Raw genomic sequence first — 27,600 nt, 5'->3', positions numbered from 1 at the left:
TCCCCTGAGCACATAGGCACAAGTGTTTCCCATCACGGTGTCCCTCACTCCCGGCCCTAAATCCTAACGGTTCACAGCATCCCTCTGATACCTGCTTCTCCTTTGTTTTTTGGGGCACGTGCGCTGGAGAGACCAGATCCGACCACCTAACCACGTGACCGGCAGGGAAAGGGACAGCTCGTGGAAGAGGACATCCAGACGGACTAGCCAACCACCGACAGCAGTCACCCAGGGGGAGCGGAGTACTGTAAAAAACTGTTCACAATAAAAACCCTTTTAAGAGCCCTGAGCCTGATCCTGCGTATCTGTCACACCGAACCCACTACAGGTGTACTCCACTGTTCAAAGTTTTAGATTGTGGCCCTCTTGGTGAGAGGGGGGTGTGATTAATCATGGCCACTTAACAGAAGCATAAGGGGCTTTTGATGAGGAATACCAGGGACATCTTAGATATTTTGAGGGCCTCTGACCAAACTTATGTTGGGGGCCATACAGATAGTATTTGAATTACCTTTTTGGCTGCTTCATGCCCTGTTAGGCCACTTCACATGCAGATTCCATATTTAGATCTACTGGGGCACTGGGCTTACATTTTTAGGATCCCAATTTATATTCATCAGTGGTACAAATTACACATCTTCAAAATGTAATTTCCCAAATGGATTCCCGAGTAAGGAAGAAGGACCACAATTTACATGATATGTGTCTGTTTACAAGAACTGCAACCACAGTTCTTATAACATAGGAGACAGACTCGAACAGTAGTGAAGTCAAAATAAAGAAAGGCAGTAAGATTTTTTGTTTTTTAGGGGCCACTAATTTAAGAAGTATGTGATGTATAGCAGCCTTTTCAGGATCATTTTATGCTACATGTACATAGTTTTTAAACATCTGAACATGCTACAACTTTTCGAGGTAGAGTTCGTTGGGGTCAGAACAGAAGGAAAAGGCACGGACTTTAAAAAACTGAGCTTTATTCATGTAAATCTAATCATACTAATTTAAGGTCTTGACAGCAAATCTGTGTCTCAGGTTAACAAAGGTTAACATTTAGTGAAGTGGCATAGATTAGAGAGGATTAGTGTGCCATAGAATAGAGTGAAGTAAAGTGGCATAATGGCATGGAATGGCATAGAAGGAGTTGAGTAAAGCATCAGAGTGGAGTAGTGTCGTAGAGTGGCATGGAGTGCTGTAGAGTGGAGTGGCACAGAGTGGAGTAGAGTAGAGTGTTAGTGAAGCAGAGTTTAATGGACTAGAGCATTAGAGAGGGTAGTGTAGTAGAGTGGCCTAGAGTGAAGTGGTGAAATGTACAGTGGTGCAGAGTGGTATGGCATAGAGTTCAGTGACGTAGAGTGCATTGATTTTGAGTAAAGTGGTGCAGAGTGCAGTGACGTAGAGTCGTGTAGAGTGCAGTGGAATAGAGTAGAGCGATGCAGAGTACATTGCAGTTGTGTAGGGTGCAGTGGCACAGAGTGGAGTAGAGTGGCATAGAGTGAATTGGCATAGAGTTGCATGGTGAAGTGGCATAGAGTGCATTAGAGTGGCGTAGAGTTGAGTGGTATAGAGTAGAGTGCAGTGGCACAGCGTAGGATGTCCGAGTGCAGGGTCGTAGAGTGATGCAGAGATGAGAGGTGTGTATAGTTGCATAAAGTGCAGTGGTGCAAAGTAGTTGGCCAAGGTGCAGTGGTTTTGAATAATGTGATGTCGAGTGCAGTGGTTTAAAGTACAGTGTAATAATGTAGACTGCGGTGGCAAAGAGTGTAGTGTCATAGGGTAAATTATTTCAGAGTAGAGTGGAGTGATGCAGGTTAGAGTATAGTGATGCGGGATAGAGTGCAGTGGCATAGAATGGCGCAGCACTGATTGAAGTGGCATAGAGCAGAGTGGCGCAGAGTGGCAAAGAGTGCAGTGGCAGAATAGATTGTTTCAGAGTAGAGAAAAGTGGTGTGAAGGGGTGTAGAGTGAAGTGGAGCAGGGTAGAGTGGAGTGGGATAGAGTATGGGTGTAGAGTGCAGTGTTGCAGAATGGAGTGGTGTGGAGTGGCCTAGACTGAAGTGGTGTAGAGTGCAGTTGTGCACAGTAGATTAGAGTGGCGTGGAATGCATTGGCGTAGAGTGCAGCAGTAGAGTGGTGCAGAGTAGTGCAGTAGCATGGAGTGAAGTGGCACAGAGTAGAGTGGCATAGAGTTCAGTGGCATAGAGTTCAGTGGCATAGAGTTCAGTGGCATAGAGTTCAGTGGCAGTGAGTGCAGTGGCAGTGAGTGCAGTGCTGCAGAGTAGACTGTTGTAGAGTGCAGTGGTGTAGCGTGGCGTAGTGTGCAGTGGTGTACAGTGGTGTACAGTGGTGCAGAGTAAAGTGACAGAATACAGTGGTGTACATATTACGTGGAAATTATAATACTGTACCACATGCCCATTATTGAGGTATGTGTTTTTTTCAGAATCTTTCCTTTAATTAAAGTGGGGACAAACCGATGACACACAAAGGTGTGACTACACATATAACTTTTCTTCATTTTACTCTCTTACCAGGATTTGGTCCATTACCAATACATGAAGGATGCACAGAAACATGTACCAGCTCCTTATACTAGCGCTCGGAATTACATGAAGGGTCCCTCAGCCAAGGACGCCTTGTATCTTGAACCCATTTCGGGACGGAATTAAAACCAAAACTAAGGTTGGTTTCTCTGCAGTCCTAAGTGGCAATTAATGCTGAACAACGCTGAGTCCTTTTTGTACATATTTTGTCTCATCTCCTGTAGGATCTGCGCCAAGAACACTTTAGGTATTTCCCTTGTTTTGAATAGTCTCATCTCTATTGATAGTAGGCAACATTAAGAGATGTCAACTTTTTGTCACCAATAATAGACTCACTGTGCATTAGACCACGAAAGTCACAATTTTACATGTATGTTTTCTCCCATTGACTATGACATTACAAGTGTGATGCGATTCCGTAGAAACTATGACTCTACATAATACGTGCACACATCACTTCTGGACCACCAATGCACCAGATAGCCACAGACTGATTTATTGTTATTATACATTAGCATGGGTTTCCACAAGTTCTGGTAAGCAACATGAACCAAAGTGTTTTGGATGATTTTTTGGGTGAACGTGATATTAGGAATAATCTCTGTTGGGTACTTACAATTCCCATATTGTTTACATAGGTTTCTTAGCCCTGAAGAAGTTGCGGCTTACAGCAGCAAAACTTGACGAAACGTGTTGGCTAAGACTTTATTTCATTTGACCACGTGAAGAATAAACAATTTGTGTTACGAGATCGAGCTACAGATCAAGATTACTCTTACTTTACTTACCTATGTGTTATATATACTGTTTAGCATGTGCAAGGGATTGTGTTGTTGTTTTGCTTAGTGGTTTTGCCACAATTAAGGTAGAAGGGTGGCTCTCCCTACCCCTTTTTTGCACCGCACACACAATACAGACACGAGTACACTATCTGCATTCTGCCTAGGAGCGCCATTACCCTATATCACCAGAGCTTGGCATTCTCTTGACATACAAACTCTTCTCCAGCCCTATTGGCATTTGGAGGCATCAGTGGTTTTGAGTATTCTCAATTTTTCTGCCGGCAAGTTCCCTTCCCTCTAAATATCGTGTCAGGTGTCATGGAATGAACTCAATATTTGGTCTTGAGTCAGGGAATTAAATAGGAGTATTCTCACCTCTTGTGTCTTCCTCTTTGTCCATAGGACTTGCAGACTGTGCAGCAACTCGACAATGGTATCGCCTGTGGTAGATGAAGCGGTCAAGGGCAAGGGGAAAAGGGACAAGAGAGAGAAGAGAGTCAGCTCTTGTACCGTCTAGGTATACTTTGGTACTTATTTTGATGCAACTAAAACTTAGCACATAGGAATGCCTCCTGCACAATCTAGTTCAAGCATGTCAATTTTGGATTCCTATTGCGGTCATTGCACTTCATGAGTGCGGAATGGTTTGTTGACTGCAGTCAAGCAATGTTGTTTACACCGAAAAGTCTGCTTGATGGGTACTTTGTAGGAGTGTACCATGCGCATTCTAGAGGGCAGGGATAGAAGATACAACAAAGGGTAGGACCAATATAGTAGGTTAAAGGTAGGACAGAGGCAAAATGTAGTTATACGGAGGATAGGTTGTAGAAGAGGACAGTAGATAGACGGGTAAAAGCCAGCATGTAGAAATAAGGGGAGAGGGTGCAATGGTAGTAGGCAGAGGCTGGGGTCAGACAGAGGAAACTAGTAGAGATTAGGGGGTAGAGGACAGGATAGAGACAGAGGACAGGATAGAGACAGTGGTTGTGGGATAGGTAAGCACAAGCAGGAAGATAGGCAGTAGATAGAGATGGCAGGAATGAGGAGGAAAACAACAAGTAAAAGGTAGTGAAGAAGTATTATGTTCTCAAAGGAGGTGTAATAGTGGGTACCCAACAGAATTGTTTTATACTGAAAATGGAGTACCTCATATTTCATTAATTGTAAATAGAGCAAGAAAGGTGACTCCCTTGTTACTGCATCAATTTATAGTTCTAACTCCAAGGAAAAAGCATGTTAAATAGTATTCATTCATAAATTTGACATCTGCGCTCTCGATGGACATCAAGCAAAATCTTGAACCCAATAGTAAATATCCATGCAATGCGATTATAGTTACAACAGCTCCATATTCCAATGGGAAAGTATACCGTAGTCTGGGATTTTCTACAATGTAAATAATTAATTCAATTTAAGCATTATGCTCTTCTCTGCTCTACTACATGAGTTGAAGTATTTTGATCTGTAAAAACTGAACATTTCACAGTGAGTCCCGGTCACTGGTGACCAATCAAAACATTCACCTCAGTTAAGGAATGAGCGAGGTGCTCATACTTTTGTTAGCTAATTGGGGGGTTCCGGGGTGTCCAGCACAGCAACTGTGTGCAGAGGAGACATATCTGAGATGAATGTTGCAGAAGTAAGTTATACAGCGCAATCACCATGGCTTGTGCAATGCATCATGGTGTGCCAGCTGCGTTCTCCATTTGCTCTATGAAATTTGTCCATGACCGACATGTAATTACAATGCATTGTGTATACACTCAAATTTCTCAAATACATCAATAATATATTACGGCCCAGAAACAAAGTTAATCTTTTACATTTCGACTCTACCAAGAGTAGTCGCATTAAGTACATACGTTCAATGGTCAATGATAATCCTAGTATGCGTTCCGTTTCAAAATGGCAACAGTATAGCACGCTAAGTTGTTGATTTTAACAAATCATTGTTTTAGTCTTCCTCCTCTCAATGACTTGTTCTATTTATTGTGTAGTGTAGTTCCTATAGTACCCTGTCATGCAGGATCTACGATGTTTACGGAGAACATATACTGTGGGTCTGGTGGCAGACTAACTCTGTACACCCCCGCCGCATATATTAGCCTATGGTTTGCATTAGCTAGCTCGCAGTGCCACTAGAATCTCCTATCATCAGAGAGATTCGTTTTTGGCAACCTTAGAACACAATAACCTCAGACTCGTGGAAACAATATATTACTTTTCACCTAGTCACTCGTGCATGTTTGTTTTTGCTCTCAGAGAGATACAGAGAAGAAACAGTCAGGGCGTTTACAATAAGAATTTATTGTACAGTAGTTCTTCTCATGTGGAATAGGTGCGCTGTTACAACTGTAACACAGTAGCAGAGATATAGAACCAGCAGTACAGTGAATAAAAAGGAATAGTATTGTTCTACCATTTTGCAATAGTAATGTACATATACATGAATAAGAAATGCATTTATAAAATGAAGTGTGTACTCCTACGATGCCGGACTAGATGTACCTAGGTGTACCTAGCATGTGAGTAGGAGCTATATCCTAAGCCTAAGAGCCAAGAATCCCACTAGGCTTTGGCAAACCCCCATACCTGAAATAGTGAGAGTGTGGGACTTCTTCCTGGACTTGAGCTGGACACCCCGCAAGGAATCGCCAGACCACTGTCAGCTGGAGCGATGGCATGCTGGAGCTGCAGCGTCTCTGGTCAGTGTGTCGGCCGTGAAGTCTCGGGTCCCTCCTGCTTTCTGATAGCAAGAGGTGCTGTATTTATACAGTCTATGTACGTGTGTTACCCATTGTTTAGTATGAGGATGACATTGGGGATTAAACCTTGTGCGTCGATGGGAGAGGTGAAGTAGACCTCCTGGAGAGTGTACTCATCAATTATTCATGTGCTAAGGATGACGTCTTAGCAATATCGATTGGGAAAAACCCACCCTCGGCATGGAACTAGGTGAAAGGTTTAGTTCATAAAAGGCTGCAGTCCTTATAAGGTGTGATGTCCGTATAAGGCATTCTGTCCTTATTTGGAATTATGTCCTTATAAGGCTCGTTCATATGAAATAACTGGAGCTCATGTAGGGAAAGTTTACGATGTTCCCTGGACCTATATTATGATACCCATATGAAATATAACAATTGGAGTTTTCAAATCTATTTAATTTAAATTCAATATGAAACAGGAGATGGGTAAAATGGTAATTATTAGCAGGATCAATATAGTTCTACTAAGAATTATCATTTTCTATAGTTGCCTCTTATACAGTCTTATCTTAAATTCGCCTCTAATATGGCTGTCAGTTTGCAAGCAAAGTTCTCTCAACAAGTAGTCTGATGTTTCTTATGAAGAACAGTCAGGAGTTAATGTTTTTAGAGGGCTTATACAACAACTCTTATGAAATTAAAATAATACTTACATGTCAGTTTTTCATTAGTTACTTGCACAGTATCAAATGCTTCTCATCATTGTTCTGTACAGAATTACATCTTTTGACTTTTGTATCCACAGGTATACATTTCTTATAGTTCACTTGATCCATTGTTCATCAAAAGATCTCAGAAAGCTCGAAAAGAGTTGCTCATTAGCCTTCTCTCAAGAGGTATGAACATTTGAGGCTCAGAGCTCGTAATTAACTCTTTAAAAGGAGGTCACACCAAGATAACTGGAAACTACTCTTGAATCGTCCAGTCCGCCTTTAGGAAGTTTGGAGGAAGTCCAGTCATATATAAGGATCATCCTTATGGAACTCACTCCTATTGCATCTAAGAGTTGAAAATGAATTTGAGATTCAGAAACCTTATAAAAAAATGTTAGCTCAGCAGCCATGCATTTGACACGCTGCCAATCACCTGGCCACCTAAGACCTGGGGCCTCCTGGTATCTAGGTGTATTCACAAGGTGAGAAATCTATGGTTAGAAGTATCCATTAGAAAACAGCTGTTTTCTCAAAGGTCCATCTTTTGACTCTTCCAAAGGCCTTTACATCTTCACCTGGGATATTCTGCATACTTGCTGATTCTCCTAGGTATAAACTTCCTTCTTTATCAACGTATCAATGTTATTTGATATTGTTGTGGTCTGAGGCTACCCCAATGGCTTGTAGTGATATAAAAACACCTCAAATAAATACATTTCTTAAATCAAAAAATCTGTGGTTAGATGTATTCATCAAAAAACAGCTATTCTATTAAAGATCCATCTTTTGACTCTTCTGAAGGCTTTTAAATATTCACCTTGGATATTATGCATACTTTATGTTTCTAGTAGGTGGAAACTTCCTCCTTTATCAATGTACCAATGTTATTTGATATTTGTTTGGGCTGAGGCTACCCCCAGTATTTTGTAGTACTACATAAACACCTCAAATAAATAAATCACCCACATGCATGCATGTCCCTGAGAAAGAGACATGTTGCTGATCATCACCCACTCACCTGTTGGGGGTATGTGGAATATGAGATGGGAGCAGCAGAGGTCGTGTTGGCTAGTTCACCACTTCTCCATCCTCCCCACTAGTGCCACATATGTGCACCTATCAGCACATTCCCCAGCTACCAAAAGAGCTCCTATAAACTGTCCACTACTAGTCCCCAAAGAGCAACGCTTTGGGATAAGAGGCTAAGCCAAGAAAAAGCAAGCTCCCTAAGAAACTTCAGCCATGGGAGCAAAATGAATGCATGGTTGACACTTGGATCATATACTTGTGTAAATCACTACACATTGCTGGATCACAGAATGATATCACCAAAACTATTTGAAAGATCTCTTAGCAGGATGCGCCTTATTCTTGTGGTTGTGGACTGTGCCGCACTATGATGACTATCCACATTATGGTGGGAAGCTTCGGGCAGTTATTCGAGAGTAGATCACTCCTTTGCAGGTAGGACAATTCCAGATTCCCGCTGACTGAGATAGCGGCACACTCCTAGAGAACCGAATGAAACATTTCACACTACCTTCCCTCTCAGCTTTACTTGCATCACATTACCAAGTGGCCTGCAGAATTTTGTTAAATTCCAGATGCTTTCTGCAAAATAACTTACAGCGTGTTTCTCATTAAAAAGCACGCTGCCGGACATTAGCAGTCAAGGATGCATTCTTACACTACTGGTTTTCACTCTGCTCCAATATGTCTTATTATAAACCAAGATCATTCCAAAGCAACAAAAAAAAAAACAGGTGTCATGTTTAAAACATGTGTTGTAGAGGAGGCAGACAAAGTTGACCTATTACAAACCTCCGACCACGTGTTTTGAAACAAATTCCTCACAGCACGCATGGCTACAGCCCAACAACTGCTATTAAAACAAGCACTGGCATAGCCAATAGGTCTCGCCTTTGGGACGTTATAAGTGTTTAGCCATGCAACAGTAATGTTGGTGCACCACGGATATTGTGCTGCATAACTTAATTCTTATAAGGTCCCAAAAGCCAGACCTATTGGCTATGCCAATGCTTGTTCCTATGGGCATGTCTTAGTTTCACCTCTTCTACTGATCCATGTGTGGCTCTGCTTCCTGAAACGGTTGCACAGAGGGAAAATGCGATATTGTATAGTATAATATCAAATGAAATTGGGATAATGCAGTAATAAACTGCACTGGAAAATGACATCCGAAATTTCTCTCATATACTACAAAGCTTTCATACTTCAGACTTAACTTATGGAATCTGCATACAAGTCTGTTATATATCGCAGTTTATACGCACGAAGGTACCAGGTACAAGTGAGACGGTAAATTCAGATTCATGCACAAACTTGTGTTTGCACATATTAATTGCAATGATGAGTACTGGTATAAACATTGCATCACTTGCAATTTCCTGCTAGTAAAATTGGCAGATCAAACCTCACAAAATGTCCCAGGGTTACCAATGTGCGTTACTTGTGAAAGCCTTCTTTTTGTACGTTATTCCAACTTTCCCAGACGAATTCTTGCCATAGTATGTTTTTACCACACCTGGTAATCAGAGCACCAACACCCAGGAAATACAGCACCTCATGGTATAAGTCCCAGAGGATGTGGCCTAACGGCTGACCTCGAAGCTGGAGAACGGGTAGAAGTCTTGGCAGGGACGCTCAACATCCTGTGATTCTGGGCAAATCACATAATCTCCCAGTGCATACCAAAAATGAATGTGTCTGTCTGTAATTCAACTGGTGTTCATGTATAGCGCTTTGATACCTTCGGGTCCAGTTTGCGCTATATAAAACTCTAAAAAAAATATATATATGGATATTGCAATGTGATGCAATTATTTTTCCATTCTCAGTTTTAAAACGTTTTACTACCAGTCTCAATAGTGGGAATATATTTGTGAAGAAATTGCAGGACCCCTGACACAGTGTTACATGCTGCTGCTGTAACTTTAAGCCACAGCAAAGGTGTAGTCATCAGATAATGCGTCACTGATTCCAATGAGCGGCGAGTCAGACATAAGCGGCGCAGGACAGGAAGTGACAGGCAATTAGTGAGGCCGGCAAAAGCAATCAGGATAAGAAACAGGCACATGAGGTGTAATGCTAGAGGTGGTCTGCAGAGTGTGAGGGGAAGGCATATAGGTGAAGAGAACACAACCATGAGACGAATCTCATTTGGGAGAAAACAGTCATGAAAACGGCAGAGTTAGAGTACGGGAGAAACGGGCAGCCAACAAAGATCCTCATAGAGACAGACAAGCACTGGCGGCGCAAATAGGTTAAAGGGTCTTTTCATTGAATGGTGAGTTAGTCTGCCTGATACTGAGCATGTGCAAGTTGGTGAGAGCAGGAATGGTTTAATGGGTGGATGAATGGATGCATGAGTGCATGGCTGACCGAATGCATAATGACGTGTAAACCTTCCAATTCAAGTATGCAAACCCACTTACACAGAGGCTTTTTTATCATTTTCTTTGCCCTTACGGTGCCCCTGAATGTAGGCAGACTTATAATTACCTTTCCACGGCGAATAAAACTTCTCAAATACAAAGTGGGAGAATGCACACAGTTTTTTAAAAGGCACACTTTATTCAACACCTTTATCTCTTATATCTCCAGATTTCAAACCAGAACTATCGGGGCCATCTCTCCTTACATTCTGCCCAATGCAAATATTGCTGTGCTACGCAGATGTTTTGTCAGAGGTCATGTTAGCATGCGCTCACCAGGTGAGTTGCGTCTGAAATGATTCCAGTATGGCAAAGCTCTGTCAAAAACTCTTCAGCCTGCAGTCGTCAAATAAGTGAGCGGGTGGGCGCCTTCAAGCGTTCTTCCCCACCTTGCTGCTGCGGGAAGGGGGCTGACATCTATATGTTCCGCACCCATGCTATGTCGGTTGATTACGGTGTCTATCCTCACGCATTGCACTGCTCGGAATTGGGGGATAGGCCCGCCTTCTGCATGACGGCACACTCTTTTCTGCGGTAACAAGGTGGCCATCATTACTGAACCCTAAGGTGAGTGCAGGTGCAACTTCTGAAAGCAATTTAAAATAAATATGTAAAAATATGCGTAGATTTTTAGAGCACGTCATATATATGTACATCACATTTGTTGCAGACGGTTTATTTCCATTTTAGACTTTTCCATGTGTTAAAACCCATGAAAAAACGCTCCATTCCACTTGCCATTCTAAGTGACTACTCGTGATTTGGTAGACAGTAGCTAAAATTGTAAAAGTTACAGGAAAAACATAATATTATGCATTCAAAGTAACTTTAGTGCTGCAATCCACGGTATAAATTAGGTATCAGACCACAGTCGCAGTCGGACGGCTACTTTAACACAAGCGCGGCCCGTCATGGAACGGACAGAAGATGTGCACGCAGGGACTGCCTTTACTGGTGGGGGAAAAAAAAATTCCTCAGTGTATCACGCCGCCAGTAAAGCATCCAACCCACCGCGTGCACATCTTCTGTCGCTTCGGTCTCACTGCATGCACGCTTTGGAATCGTATCGATTCCAAAAGGCCCTCGTCATGGCGAGAGCAGTGCATGCGCACTGCTAACGCCAGACGAGACCTAAAAATTGAATGAAAGAAAAGTATGAAGGGAAGTGAGAACTAGACAAACTACAGTGGGATTTCTTAGTTCTCTTTTTATTTTTGCGACTTCTATTATGCACAGTACAAACTAATTAGTCATACTAGGCCATGGCCAGACAGATGGCACAGGAGACGGGCAGACTAAGCAGGTAGGAAGGTTACATACTATGTTATTTGTCGTCTGTACACTACACAATTACCACTACTGTGACTAAGTAGTACTCTAACTAACCACATCTGTACAATTGGTATGAGAGGTATGTGGTTGTAGTATGGCATACTTGGTAAGAGTTGGGTGAGGTGCATGAGGTCCTGATGTGATCTGGTCATGTTGCAGAAAACTTGACACTGCTAGAATGCGTGTAGATTTAGAGACAAAAGTGTAATAGAAACCACTTAATGCAGCCTTACTTCGATAAATATTACAGAATAGAACACTGTAACTATGTTCACCCAAACGATGTGGAGGCATCAACTCAAGGAGAACCATAGCTATTGCAATTGGATTTCTGAAGACCACCCAGAAGATGAGAAGGTACAATCAAGGACGTTGGTCGAAATTGGTTACTAAGAGGGGAGGAGCCTAGCGCGCAACCAAGATGGCCGCGTAGGTGCGAGGCTCCCGAGGACCTCCGCGACCTCCTACATTTATCCTGAATTCATCCTGCCTCGATTGAGGGGACTGTGTTTGTGAGCCTGAGCTGAGGTGGCACCCGTTTTCCGTTCTCGAATTGGACCCCGGGTGCCGGAGTGAGCACCGATTGAGGTTTGCGGCCTTCTTCTCGCCGAACCCCGGATTTGCGTTGGGGGGTGACCCAGTGGCAAAGTGAACAACAACGGCGGGCCGGGCCTGGCGAGTCGCGTACCCCGCACTTTCGCTTTCTCGCCGTTTCTGCAAGTGAGATCGCGGAGCCTCTTGTGTTGGTGTGGCCTCGCTGGGGGACCCGGCCTGCCTGCCTGCTGTGGCCCACCCCGCCGATCTGGGGTGCCCCCCCCGGAGCTCGTGGCCCTGATTGCCTGCCCTCTACGACGTTGCTGGTTCGATTGTGGGACCAGCGGCGATGGCCACGAAACAAGATGGGGATCGGTCAAAGACCAAGTCGACCCGACGTGGCACCGTCCATCCGGCCAACAGCATGGACCGCTATACCCTCCAGAGGGGATCTCCCGGCGGACCGCACAAGTCCCCTGAGGGCCCCTCGGATGCCCCGGACTTGCCCATGGATCTAACTCTCCACGACGTCATGGGCGCCATTTCCGAGATGAAGGCCTCGGTGGGCCAGCGGTTCGACACCCTGGCACAGAAGATCGATGCGGTCCTTGTAGACGTTGGCCTGGTGAGGGCCGATCTTTCCAAGACCAACGATCGAGTTGACTCTTTGGCCCACACCGCATCGGGCCTTACGACTGAGGTGGCGGCACTACAACTGGAGGTACGCCGGCTAAGTCAGGCGAGCGCACTTGTGGATCGGCGCCTCGAGGATTCCGAGAGTCGGGCCCGGAGGAATAACGTCCGCATCATCGGAGTGCCCGAGGGACGGGAGGAAGCGGCGGCGGATCTATTTGTGGAGGACCTGATTGCTACCCATCTCCAGCCTCGGGGCCTGAGTAAATTTTTTGCTGTGGAGAGGGCCCACAGGGTTCCCGGGGGAAGGCCGAAGGTCGGAGCCCCTCCGCGACCTCTCATTGCCCGGATTTTTAACTTTCGGGACAGAGACGCTATCCTGCAAGCTTCCAGACTACATGGGCCGGTTAAGTTGGACAATATGGAGGTGAACTTTTACCCTGACTTCACCCAGGCGGTCCAGAAGCAAAGACTGAGCTTCCTCGGCGTTAAACGCCGACTCCGGGACCTGAACTTAAAGTACGCCATGCTCTTTCCGGCCAAGCTGCGAGTGGAGGTGGATGGTCGCACGCACTTTTTTGATCGTCCCGAAGCGGTAGGGGACTGGCTGGACACTCTGTCTGGGGATCGTGATCGAGATGGCGGGGGGGGGGCGGCGGGAGGAGGCGGCCCACTGGATCGGGACTGAGGGGTCAATACTGGGCCTCACTCAGGACGAATATGATGCTACTTTCGATCGAGCGTCTGTCTTTGTACATTCCCCTCCTATGGAGGTTGTGTGGGGTCTTGAAGGAGTACTCTTTCCTCCTCTAAGGGATCTAGCTAGTTTCTTTTATAGGGGCGACAGGCACACTGCAAGTTGGGGGGGCTGTCCGGGCTCATGCAGGGGTGCAGGGTGGGGGGAGTTTTGTTGGTATGGGTGGGTTGGGGTGGGGTGTTGTTCGTTTCCACCACAAGGCAAACGTATCTTTGTGTTATCTCTACAGTGCTCTCTGGGGGACGAGTGATGGCTTTTGTTAATGATGGGGGTAGGGGACTGAGTTTGTTGTCCTGGAATGTTAATGGACTGGGGGACAGGATAAAACGAGGTGTGGTCCTGCAGTTTTTGAAGCGAATTTCGCCCGATATAGTTTTTCTGCAGGAGAAGCACCTCGTTGGCAATTCCTTTTGCGCTATGAATCGACGGGGCTACCGCCTTGTGGCCCATGTGGGCTTCACGTCCGGCTCCAGGGGTGTGGGCATTATGGTTAAAAACTCGCTCCCGTTGGAGATTGATGAGGTGCGCCATGATAATAGGGGACGTTACACGGTTTTGGTGGGCAGATTGGAGGGCAGAGTGATCGTTTTTGTGTCAGTATATGTCCCACCGGGGCTGCAGACGACCACCTTTGCGGACCTGGGGCACCTCCTTCTTGGCCTTCCGGAGGGGATTCTAGTGGTGGTGGGGGGATTTTAATGCTGTTGTTTCCGGAACTGTGGATCGTCACCCCCCTAGGGATCTCCCCCGGGCCCAAGAGTGGTTATCTGGCCTCTTGGATACCCTGGGGCTGGTGGATTGTTGGCGTCTAAAACATCCCACGCAGCTACAGTACACCTTCCATTCAGGGGCCCATGGTAGTCTCTCACGGCTAGATTATGTCCTGGTCCCTGCGGCTTATGTAGGGAGGGTGGGAGAAGTGCGCCATTTGGCACGGGGTATTTCGGACCACTCTCCGCTCTTGTTGCACTTTGATGTTTTGCCGAGGGGAGAGGGTAGAGTGGCCCCGATCAATCCCTGGTACCTGCGTGACCCCACCATTCGCGCAGAACTGATTAAATCCCTTAAGCGCTATTTTGATGAGAATGTGGGGTCTGTGTCTTCGGCGGTTTCACTGTGGGAGGCGTTTAAGACAGTACTCCGAGGAGAAGCCCTGTCCCTTATTTCCCACTCCCGGAGGCGCGAGCGGGAGGAGGTGACCCGTGTTGAAGCTGAGATAACCGTGTTGGAGGGGGATCTAGAACGTGGGGTGACGGAGGATAAATTACATGTGCTCCAACTCAAGCAAGCGGCCTATAAGGCCCTCGTCACGGAGGCGGCCAGGGGCCTCAGTAGGGAGCAACAGGGGAGACTGTATGATGTGGGTGATAAGGCTGGTAAATTGATTGCGTGGCTGGATAAAAAAGAGAGAGCGAGTCGTGTTGTCCCGTTGATTGAGAAAATGAATGGTGTATGTGTCACTGAACCGGAGGAAATTGTCTCCTGCTTTGTGGACTATTTCCGTGGGGTATATTCTCCAGTGTCTTCCCGCTCTGAAGAGGATTCCCATGCCCTGCTCAGAGATATCGCGCTGCCTTCCCTTTCTGAGGAGGACAGAGTGTTGTTGGACGCCGCTCCAACCTCCGAAGAAATTGCCCTCGCCATACGCTCGGTCGCTTCCGGCAAGGCCATGGGTCCTAATGGTCTTCCCATCGAGTTGTATAAGCTGCGACCGGATACGCTGGCGCCGTATCTCCGTGCTATGTTCCTTGCGGCCCACTCGGTGGGTTCCCTCCCGCTAGACCAGCATCTGGCTACCATCGTGGTTATCCACAAGGAGGGGAGGCCTCGGGACCGGGTCACATCCTATCGACCCATTTCGTTATTGAATGCGGAGCCCAAAATTCTCGCCAAGGTTCTGGCCAATCGGCTGGTCGGCGTGGTGTGTGACTTGGTCCACCAGGACCAGTCCGGCTTTATCCCCCATCGTAACACAGCGCTTAACCTGCGGCGTTTGCATGGGGTGCTCGCACGTGTCCCGTTCATGCGGGAGCCGGCCATCTTGGCATCCTTGGACGCCACTATGGCGTTTGACACACTTGAATGGCCATATATTTGGGCGACGCTCGCGAAATTTGGGTTTGGCCCAGGGTTTATCAGCTGGGTTAAATTGTTGTACTCTGGCCCACTGGCGCAGGTGGTTGTGAACGGTAGAGTGTCGGCTCCGTTTGAGTTGGGCAGGGGCACGCGGCAGGGCTGCCCGTTATCGCCGCTTCTTTTTGCGCTTGCCTTGGAGCCCCTGGCGGAGTGGTTGCGGTGGGAACCTTCTATTCGTGGTCTCCGCTGGACCCCCGAGTATGAGGACCGCGTGTCTCTATATGCTGACGATATTCTCCTGTACCTGGCTTCCCCACGTAAATCACTGATAGTCCTGGTTGATGTATTGCACTCATTTGGTCGTAACTCCGGTCTCGTCATCAACTGGGCTAAATCGTGCGTGTATGTTCTCTCTGGGGAGGCTCCTATCCTTCCGCGGGGCTGTCCTATCCAGATCGCCCCACAGGGATTTAGGTACCTAGGTATCTTCATCACCCTAGACGCGGAGGCCCGGTATGATCGAAACCTGCTGCCCCCCCTCCAGCGCCTGAAGGAGGATGTCGTGCGTTGGCGGCGTTTGCCGCTCTCGCCGCTCGGCCGGGCGGCATTGTTTAAGATGATGTCGCTGCCGCGTTTCCTGTACGCTCTGCAGAATACAATGGACCTCGTCCCGGCGCGCTACTTCCGCGAGGTGGAGAGCTTACAACGCCACCTGTTCTGGGACGGGAGACCGCGTATCGCCCTGGCGAAGCTGACGCTCCCGTGGTATGACGGGGGGGATTGCCCTCCCGGATATTAAACGGTATTATTGGGCCTCCCAGCTGGCTGCGATTAATCATGGCCTATACGGGCCCGCCCTAAACCCGGCCTTTGAAATGGATAAGATGCTACTGCCGGGTGGTGACTATAATCGAGCGCTCTACTCCAGCTCGCTCGACGCACGTCTTACGGGCCCCACGCGTGTCATGGTAAGAGTGTGGCACGCGGCTAATGCAGCGATGGGGTGGAAGGATCGTTTGACCCGGGCGTCACCACTGTACGCATCTGAGCAGTTGGGCTCCCTGTGGACCTCGAAGGGCTTCGAGAAGTGGGACATGATAGGCATTAGCAGGGTGGGGGATCTCTGGACGAGGGGGGGATTCAAAACGTTCGGGATGCTGCCGACGGAATTCCAGTTGCAAGACAGGTGTACTTTCGGTATATCCAGATCCGTCATGCACTATGCTCCGCCTTCCCTGGCGTTGCCTCCATCCCGGAGTACTCCCCTCTGGAAGATAGAGTGCTGGATAGACATGTCCCGGAAAGCACGATCTCGTTAATCTATAAAAAACTGATCAATGACCGCGTGGGATTGCTGCTTGATCTTCGCGAGGCTTGGGTTGCCGATGGATTGGAGCTGGACGACGAGGACTGGGTCTCTGCGGTGGCCTCCCCGAAAGAGGTGGCCATACCGGCCCGCCTTCGCTTCGTCCAGCTCAAGATACTCCATAGGGTCTACATAACGGGGCCAAGGCTATTGCGAATGGGCTATGCTGTGGACGGGTTGTGTAAGCGTGGGTGTGGTTCTTTGGGGACCTTTCTTCATATTTTGTGGGAATGCCCAGAGGTGGAGCGATTCTGGCGTGGTGTGCATGAGGTCCTGCGGGTGGTTACGCGTGTGCCGCTGCTGCCCGAAGCGAGGAGATGCCTGTTGAACGTGTGGGAACCAACCGACTATTCGGCGCCACAGACGTGGTGGGTGACTCTGGGATATATGGTGGCCAAGCGCGATATTGCTCAACTGTGGGGTTCCCAGAGGCCCCCGACTGTTTCGGCCTGGAAGGAAAATATGGACTGGTGCATGTTTCGGGAAAAGGTGGTGTATGTAGCGAGAGGTAAGCCTGGGACATGGGTGAAAGTGTGGGGTCCCTGGAACGCCTACCGTGGTGGAATCTGCGCCCCGCCGTTATTGCCCGATCCATCGCCTGCCCCGTCCCCTTAGCCGGTTTAGCTCTCCGGTAGCGGGCACTGAGTTCACCCAGTCCCTGTTCTGACCTTCTCCCCCCCCTTGATACTCCTATGGTTTGGTAGGGTCCCCCTTCTAGGGGAGCACATGCTGCAGTTTTCGATCGTGGGTTGCCTTGTGGTTGGATTTTGTTTGCTGTTATTTATGTTTAAAAGAAACCGTCATGTGGGGTCCGTATGGTGTGGCCATCAACGCGGCTGACTCCTGTATGTTTCCCTTTGCCGCTGTCTGCGCTCCACTGTGTGTATCTTATGCTCCTCTTGTTTGCTAGCGGCCGGCCTGAAGGTTGTAGGCCCATCTTTGTATTTTCTTTGAATTTTGTAATAAACGGTTTCACAAAAAAAAAAAAAAGAAAAGAAATTGGTTACTAAAATGTACGCTTACACAATAGCAGCGTCCTCCATTTCTACTGACTGGGCGCGCATTGCACGGGGTGAGGACCTGGAACCGAGATCTCTCAAGTGGATTGGACGTACTGTTGTACTCAGATCCAACGCCTTCCCCCAACTATCATTTGCGTCTTATACACTTCAAATACATGCACAGGCTGTATCGCACCCCAGCCCAACTTCATAGGTTAGGTCTTGTGGCAAGTGACAGATGCTTGCGCTGCTCCGCCCGCTGCTGATTTTGCTCATCTCGCCTGGTTGTGCCCTCGTGTCTCGGCATATTGGCGGGAGGTTTGTGCAATTATCTCCGAAATCACCTTGTCACCTCTCCAACCCGATCCCGTGAACTGCCTCTGGGACTTTGTCAAATTTTGCCCGGATGCCTCTCGACATTTGACTTCCATGCTGTTGGTCCTCGCGCAGTGTAGGGTCTCGATGTGTTGGGGTCGCAGGTCCTAAGCGGCCCTCTGGCTCAAAGACACGTCCCGCTGCCAAACCCTCCTGTCTGAGTTCTGGGACCTTTTGCCAACCAAGTCTCGTCCACTGGACATATGGGGCCCACTCGTCACTTACCTTTCAAGTCAGGACCCCCAGCAATCTGCGACTACTCCCGCACGCCCCGCTGGCCGCCGGTGTTTGTCCATGAGCTGCTCTCCTCGAGTTCACGGCCCTCCAACTCTCCATGCCTTTCCCCTCTATGCTCGGTGCCTCCCCTGGTCGTCTGTTTTCGCCCCTCGCAGGCATTTGTGATAACCCTGCATGGCATTGGCTCTAATGTCACACAAGTGTGCAACTATTTCTGCTGTGCTGTAATGTATTGATGTGCCTAATCTTCTGCTATTGTGGAACTCTGTACTTGTACTGTGCAATTTTTTCCAAACAAAGGTTTTTGGAAAGGAAAAAAAAAAAAGAAGGAGGTTGGTCTCCAGGAATTCACGCATGATGGAGGGTGGAGACAGTTGATGTGAATGGGCAGTCGCAACTGTAAGACACCCATCCCCACTTTATAGCACGGTTAAAGGCAAGTGGTTCCCACTGGGAATTCCAATCATGAAATTAACCTTGATTTACAAAGAAATGTTGCACTCCTTTTGACAAAAATGCTTGGGTTTGATATTTTCCTTGGCAAGCACTTTGTGATATTTTCAATGGGTAACATTATGTGAAAAAACATATGCATTTGAGAAACAAATTTGTGCGGGTCAAAATACTTTCCATGACCTCCCTTGGTGGTGAGGTAACAGAACAGTTTTTTTTGTTACAGTTATTTTGTTAGTCTGTTGCTAGCTTTGCTGAACCTGCTTATCTTCCAAGCGGCGCATTGCCTGTGGTCAAGGTGGGATACTTCCAAACAGGCCAGTGATGAGGGAAGTCTGGTAGGACCGATAGTGAAACACCCGGAGCCATATTATCGCAGGTGCCTCAGGGGTGATAATATGGATCCCGGTGTCTCACTGTCAATCCTACCAGTACCCACTTTTCTTTTCGCACCACCAGGGCAGTAGACACTTGGAGGACCTTTCCGTAATACATATCATGCTGGCAGACATGTAGCATAATCACAAGAGGGTTTTACCATCATTGCATGGGAGCACGGCCCGTGCAAATGAGGAAACACTTTACCTTTGCACCCACATTTATAAGATGTGAAGAGGCTGTCAACAGGTGCATTGGTTGTGTGCTAAATACAGGTGATGCTCAGTCAGTGTCCCACCCCAGAGGGTGCCCCTTGATAGAAAGGGAGGATGGGGTCTGAGGTACCCCCAGACATTGCCCTGCATGCGGCTGCAGTCACTCACTGGACGCACTGCAGTGCTATCTCTGCCAACCTTTAAACATCTGACCGGACTTCGGTCTGTACAGGGAAAGATGGCCCCACAGTTTCTAACAGCTGGTCCACACTTCATAAAGTGCTGCCCCACATCAGGAACGGGTCTATTTGTTTGCTGCGCTGAGAACACCACCTTCATTATGATAAGGAGCACAGACTGTGCTCAATGCACCCAGTTCAAGCTGCACTCAAGCACAAGTGTTGTAGCTCTGATATGGGACCATGGAGGTGCTCCTCGACATGTGTTGTATCTGTTAGGCTTTCAGCATATCTGGGGCAGTAACCTGTCTGAACGGTCCTTACACACACTGGACTGACTGCCCGAGTCCTAGTGGTCTTTTATAGGAAGTGAACTTTTGGAGATTTTAAAGATTCTTCTGCAGACCAGCCTGTTCACCAGAGCAACGCCCCATCATACACACACGTACACTTTTCATTGCAAACTGCGCCGAGAGCCCTGGCACAGTAGTCGCAATACAGCGGCGGGACTGACAACCTCCCGGTTCCCACAATGGCTGACGCACATCTCGAATAATCACTTTTTTCCCATCTGCATGTCAAAATACAAAACAGGATGCTGGGAGGTGTTTATCTGACTGCACCCGATAAGGGCTTGCAATCTCTGGGATTCAAGCTCCTAGATGTGGCAGCCTGAGGGGTTATCTCTGAGCAAAGAAACAGAAACATCCCCAAGAATCACATCACAGTCCTGGAAGAGCAGAGCATCAGAATCCACAAAGGCACAGCTTCTCAAACACATACCGGAATTAATGTATTCAGGTTATTAACATTGTCCGCTCCCAGCACCAAAAAGTTACAATGTGAAGCACAATAAATAGTTATTAACGACATCCACAATTGATGTACATAACCCATGAACTAGTGAGTTAAACCTGTTATTCGATTTGCTATGGATGGCTCGATGTGGGCCTTCCATGACTTCACCCTAGTTATTTGGAGCCAGTGAAGGACTTGGCATGGCTTGGCAGTTCGGGCTGGACTGTTCCCATGAGGCACAGGGTCAAGACTGATTTGCATATGGCCATGTCTGAACTGGGGTGGCGGGGTGAGCAAAATAACGATGGATTAAACCCAGATCTGTGACTGGGGGTGAATGTTTTGCCAATGTGCAACATTCCGTCCATCAACTTGTGTGTTTTGCTTTTCTCCCTATGTGGGAAGGGTATGCCCAGACGTGGGTCCCGTGCTCACTACGCCACTGGAGTCAAGCTATCCTGGCTGAAGAGGGGTGAAACCCCGAAACCGGTCCTTGGATGCTTGATTCTGGTCCAGGGAAGACATGACTTGGCAGTTCAGGCTGGACTGTTCCCATGAGGCACAGGGTCAAGACTGATTTGCATATGGCCATGTCTGAACTGGGGTGGCGGGGTGAGCAAAATAACGATGGATTAAACCCAGATCTGTGACTGGGGGTGAATGTTTTGCCAATGTGCAACATTCCGTCCATCATCTTGTGTGTTTTGCTGTGGGAAATACAGCACATAGGAGATTTCACATGTTGTGACATGAGTGTGCTAGAAAGAATGAGTGCCTGGGAAGAGGTACAGTACATTGGAGACTGCGCACATCTGAATGCATGTGTGCACAGGGGTAAGAGTTCGTTTGTGAAGCGCGCAGTACACGGAAAACACTGGGTTTTATGTTGGGAGATCCAGGGTTTGCTGGAGGAGCAGGGAGAGGTAGAGAGTTTCCCCAGACAGATTTGTGGATTGCTGCTGCTCCAAGAACTTGGTGTGACACACAGAGGAAATAAGAGCCAGGCTTTTCTGTACAATTCAATAGGAGCTCATTGATTCTGAAAAAAGGGCATTGTTCAAACTGGCCTGGGCACATCTGAGGACAGACATGGAGCTGATCAGAGAACCATAAAGAGTACGGCCTAGGTCCTTTGGTAACCTTTTGAAGCACATACCACTGAGGATGACATCCAGGTGTGGACCTCTAGTCTCTCCCTTGGCCTGTGTTTGGGGTTAACAAGATTGGAGACTGTCCTGCTGGGATAGACTGTACTCTGGAGGAAGTGCACACAAAGGAGTGGGCACTTCAAATTGTGAAACCCCCAGAACACAAACTTTAAATGCAGAGAGACTAAATTACAAGTGTGTCTGGAAATGGATTATAAAAAGGGGAGCTTGAGACTCCAAATTTGTCAAACTGATGCTGTACATCATCATGGAGAAGCTCAGCACGAGTTCTACCTGTTGTGACTAGGGCTGGGGACTAAGTGTCTGTCAGTATTCCATGGTGGGGGAGGGCACATCACCCGGAGGATCAAGATCAATCACCTGGAGCCTGTAGCGCCAGCTTCTGCCTGATGCAAGACCAGTGGATCTTCTGAGGTGAAAGAGATAGCTTGGAAGGAGCAAGGTCCATTGGCGATCTGGCTGCGTGGATTCCAGGAGCAGAGTGTGAGATTCTGGTGTGGTGGGACAGACGCACCGATCAGGCTCCCAGTCAGTGTGCCAGAGTCCACTAGCCTTTTACCAGGTGGGGGCCATGATGAAAAATAAATGGTTTTCACCCACAGCGCTGCTCTGTGAGAGATGGAGTGCCCTTGCTTGATACAGTGTTGTGAACCGAAAATGTCCGTCAATTCGTTTGTCCAGCCCGCAACACCCGTATGCCAGGTGGGGGCTGCAGTATAGAGATACAGCCATCGCCATGTATGTGCGTGCTGCTGCGGTGGCTCTACTGCGTGTGAGGAGGAAGAGGAGGCAAAGGAGGAAAAGGCCCATTGTCCTGATCCACATTGCATCCGAGAAGCCACCACGGGTTGTGACCTTCAGAGAGTGAGAGCAACAATTTCATATCCCCCATCCAGGAGTATTGGAGTAAGCTAATCCGCTAAAGCGGGTAAGATTGATCAATGAGTCAACGGGCCTGGGGAACTGGTTTTGAACTGACTCTCCAATACAGGAAATCAGGGATCTTGCTAAAGAGCCCCCATAGAACTTCTGAGACTTGAACACCTTTGTGGGGCCTGGCTTGTATGTCGCCACATGTGAATGGGGAATAACCTCAAGCCATAAACTGAGTAGTGGGACTGGAAAGCTGACCCAGGTATCCATAGTGGGCTTGCCTCAAGAAGGCTGTGTATGTTGTTTGCGTGGGTTATACTGAACTTTGTGTTAGATGAATTCTCCTTTTAATATAAAAGCAAGTATTTGACTTGCCAGTCATTTATTGGGGTTGCTCATGTAATTTGAGTTGTGAGCCTGTGCTCGCCCTACAGCCTCCTCCCCAAGAAGCTTCGGACAGCTCAATCTGCACTACCATCGAGAGTCAAGTGCAGAAAGGGTACTTAGCCCAGTAGCTCACAGCCCCCAGGAAATCAGGGGTGAAAGTCCTCAACAACCTCAGTTGGGCCCAGTAATTCCTTCTTGCCCCAGCCATGGCCCTGTGAAAGTGGTTTTGACACACGTGCAGTACTTACAGATATCAGCAGCAGCCACCAACACAATACAGATCACTCAGGAACATTGCACCCATAATTACTAATATCTCTGGAATTAATAATTCCGGGATGTGAAAAAGCTGGACTATTACAGGTTTTCTTATGATGAATGGGCAATTACAGTGGAAATGTATATTTTCACATCGATCTCTACTTGTAATTCCAACATGATCAGTTGTTTTCTAGCATATTACAGCAGAATTTACATTGCAAAACATCTCAATTGAAATCCAAAAATGTGCGTTATTACTGTGTTTCTTATTTTGTAACACTGATTTTGGTGTTGCAACCAAACTTGTACGGAGGACTTATGTAGGTCGCTATTGCCAACGGGCAGGAAGAGTATTCAAATGAGTGTGTAGTAGTATGAAGAAACTGGGTGATCACAAAAATGGTGCAAGAATACAGAGGGTGTGTTTTCCTGTAGCTCCAAGAAGGATTAACTGTAAAGGACGACAGCATGGCTGCCATCAGGTGAAGGTGCTCCCAACCTTTAAGGTGCTTTTCCTACTGGTGACCATGAAAAATGTTAATAAAGAGTCCAGGAGGTCAGTAGTGTGGGACAATCTTATTGTAACCGTTATATTTTTAATTCTTTGTATTGAAAATCATAGGCTTCATACATCACATAGTGAAGAGCGGATGGACAGTTCTTACACATACACTTAACAATAGTGCTTCGTATGAATGGTCAGTATTTCCCAACCTTGCAAAAATGGTGCTTTTATGGCCCAATAAAATTACAACGTGTACCCATCGACCCGTACATCCCCCACTAACTCTGAAGTCTCGCCTCCAGCATCCAATCTTCCTATCCTTGCTCCATGCCCCCCCATACTTTCTCCCATTTTTTAGATAGCCTCTCAACCTGTATATAACCTGTTCTGCCCTCTGGTACCAATCCAAGGTGGCCCCTCCTCTCTGCAATCCCCTGTGGGACTGCCGCCCTCCATGCTCTCGCCATGTTATGTTTGGCAACTCCAGCTGCCAGCCATAGCCAGATCTCTATGTACCTTGGCCAATTCTCTTTCCCTTTAATAACTAGGAAACACTTTGCATCAAAAGGGACCTCCATCGCTGTGACCCTGGCCATCCTAGTCGTCACCCTGGTCCAGTAGCTCTGCACAAGTGGGTATTCCCAAAGAATGTGGAAAACAAACTCTCGCTCTTACATCCCCTCCTACACAACAGAGACTCTGCCCTGCCAACCTTGTGAAGCAATGTCTGTGAATAGTAAGTCCTAAGCAGTTAGTTGGATAGCAATCTCCCATGGGCTCTGGAGGGCCTCCAGCCAGTCCTCGTCTTCTCCTAGATCTCTCACCCAAGCCTGCCTCAAGGGGCCCAGAGGGTCCGGGGAGTTATGTACTAATTTCCTATACGTCTTCGACATGCCCCCTTCCATCAAAGCCTCTCTAAGTATCCGGTCCTCCAGAGGGGAGGACTCTGGTATCTGCTCACCCTCTGGCAGATGCCAACGAAGGGTGTGCCCTAACTGTAAATATCTAAAATGCTCGGATTCTACCAGGTTGTATCCCCTACTGAGATCCTCGAATTTTATAAAGGCTTGAATCCTCCGGGCATCTCCCAGGTGTTTATGCCTATGAGCTCCCATTTTGAGAATCCCACTACACTACCCACCTCCAGCAGCAGACCATTGTGCCCGAGTAGTGTTAGCCCATTAAGTCTCCACTTCCCTCCCAAAAACCATGTGGCCTCTCTCCTGACTCAAATTACTGTCTGTGTGTGTTGAGGCATGCCCCGTTCGTCCCCTGCACTGTGGAACAGTCGCTCATATCCTCCGTGGCCCATAGACGCCATATCTACTCTATATGCTGGATCCCGGTGGTCTGCAAACACCCACTCGCTAATGACCAGGATATCTGGAATCGCTAGCCCCCATCAAATACTCCCCTCTGTAACTTAGTCAATGCTATTCCCCCTTGCCCCAGTAACCTCTTGGTCTATGCTCTTAAAGAGAACCGGAGGAATCCTATAGGGTGTATTCTGCATATTGTAAAGCAGTCTGTGTAGGCTCATCATTTTGCAGTGCCGCACTGTCCTTCAGTGTAAGCGGCAGGTTTTCCAAATGTGTCATACCCCCTCCAAACCTCTCTAATTGGGGGTGATATTCTTCTTAAGAAACTACCAGGAATCCCATGTGACGTATATCCCCAGGAACCGAAACCTTACTAGAACCACCAGAGCTCGGCAGTCCCAGGGTAAGCAGGGGGATGCTCCAGACAGTGAATATATCACTGACTTGGACCAGTTAATAGTATAGCCGGTGTGGTACCCGAAAATGCGGAACATGTCAAGTGAGAATTGGGGAGGGGTGTGACATATAGGAGGATATCCTCTGCATAGAGTGAGATCCGTTCTTCCCAACCACCCGGTGCCTTGATACCCCATATCAAGTGATCCTGACAGATCCACTCTGCTAGAAGCTCGAGCGTCAGGGTAAACATCATGGGGGATAGTGGGCAGTCTTGGTGAGTGCCCCACCGCAGCTCAAAAATAGGCGATGGTGCTCAGTTTACTCACACCTTGCCCATAGGGGCTCGGTAAAGTAACCTGATCCACACACAGAACTTCAGTACCACAAGCATATAGTTCCATTCATTGGAGTCAAATGCCATCCTGGCGTGTTGGGCCATTGAGACCGCATGTTCATCCATTTGTGACTCGGTCAAGTAAAGCACTCCGTACAGGCGTTGGAGATTTAAGTCGGGTGTTCCTGTTTGGTATAAAACCCAGCTGATCAGTGTGAATGATCGACGGGAGGATCCACCACAATCAAGTTGCCAGGGCCTTAGCTAGTACTTTGGCTTCAGCGTTCAGCAGGGAGATCGGTCTATATGACCCGCAATCCTCCGGGGACTTGCCCTCTTTGTGAATTACCACTATGGCCGTTGTTCTCTGGTCCTCAGGTAGGCAACCATCCTTGTTCGCCTCTAGGAACATTGGAAACATTCGTTTAGTTGCGACGTTCGCAAGCCCCTTGAACAACTGAATATTGGCAGTTAGGGCCTGGTGCCTTCTCATATTTGAGCTTGCACAATGCCTGGGCCTGCTCCTCTTCCATTAGGTCCGCTTCTAGGGTTTTGCGTTCCTCTTCAGTGAGCGCCTGAAGGGCGATATCTTTAAGGAGATCCGCGCAGTCTGCACTTGTCATGGAGGCTTGGCGGCACACAGGGACTCATTGTACGCAGCAAAGGCCTCCGCTATCTCTGCATTAGCAGTACACACGATCTCTCCCTATCTTGCATGTCTAGTCACGCCAAGTTTGCCATCCATATCACCTACATTGTATAGGCAGCTCTGCATTTCTAGTGCATGCTTTTGTGCCTGACCCTCTGGCAAGGCGTGTCTTTTTGGCGAAGTTGTAATCGGTGGCAGTGGCCTCACTCCCCAACCTCCCATGACCGCCTCTCTAAGTCCTTTATTTCTTTTTTGATGACTGCACACTTCAGTTGTGTTTCCTTCCTCTTCCCCCCAATTAATGCCTGAGCCCCTCCTCTGATCACAGTCTTAAATGCCTCCCCTAGGGAAGGGCTGACTCCACCTACCCCTGGTTTTCTTTGAAATACTGCTCTGCACATTCATGCACTTTGTTTCGCATTCCCCAGTCCCTCAGATACCAAGTGTTCAATCGTGGGGGCATCTTAAAGTCCCGAGCTGGGCCCAGAAGTTGGATCCCCACTGGGGAATGGTCCGATGTATCCCTTGCGAGGGCATATGGGCCTGGAGTGCCAAAATATAATCTATCCTAAAAAAACTGCCATGTGGAGCAGAGAAATACGTACATTGGTGCTTTGGAGTGTTACGTTTCCTCCATAGGTACGAGAGTCCTATTGCTTCCACAAACTGTGGCAGTGGTCCATTCCTCGTACCCCAGGTGGCACCCCCGCTCTATCAGAGGCAGCGTCCATAATTTCATTCATGTCTCCCCCAATCATCAGTATCCCAGGGGGGCAACAGCATCCCTCCCAGGTCAGGGAGGGTCATACCTTGGAGCCTTGATGGGACATATACAGAACACAGGTTTAATGCCAATCTTTCCCATGTCCCATTAAGCACCACTTAGTGACCATGCGTATCATGCCATACCTTGTGAGGAGTGAAGGGCACCGATTTCTTTACGAGGATACGCACTCCGCGGGAGCCAGTTGTGTACCCAGCGCGGGTCTTCAGTACATATCCCATTCTATCTAGGGCTCTGTAATGGTTGCCCCGGAGGTGCATCTCCTGTAACAATTTCACAGCAGGGCCATGGTGTTTTAGGTATTGTAGGACTACTGTACGTTTAATGTTGCTGCCCAAGCCATTAACGTTCCAGGATCATACAGTCTACCTATGGGAAGAGTTGTGTGTCC

At 47.7% G+C, this 27,600-nt stretch overlaps 1 protein-coding gene across 6 annotated transcripts in view; it reads right to left on the bottom strand.

Annotated features, from left to right (window-relative positions):
* Positions 1-27,600, bottom strand: part of EXD3 (exonuclease 3'-5' domain containing 3) — a 2,855,457-nt gene that overhangs the window by 2,099,080 nt on the left and 728,777 nt on the right. For all 6 annotated transcript variants that reach the window (XM_085610760.1, XM_085610799.1, XM_085610781.1 and 3 more), the window contains one exon: positions 3,698-3,762. In XM_085610760.1, the coding sequence (XP_085466886.1) occupies positions 3,698-3,762 (65 nt within the window). The remainder of the gene's footprint in view (positions 1-3,697; positions 3,763-27,600) is intronic.

This window comes from Triturus cristatus, chromosome 1_2 (genome assembly GCF_964204655.1).
Source record: "Triturus cristatus chromosome 1_2, aTriCri1.1, whole genome shotgun sequence".
Classification (NCBI taxonomy): domain Eukaryota; kingdom Metazoa; phylum Chordata; class Amphibia; order Caudata; family Salamandridae; genus Triturus; species Triturus cristatus.
The sequence above is the reverse complement of the archived record's forward strand: the minus strand, read 5'-3'. Positions and strand labels throughout refer to the sequence as shown.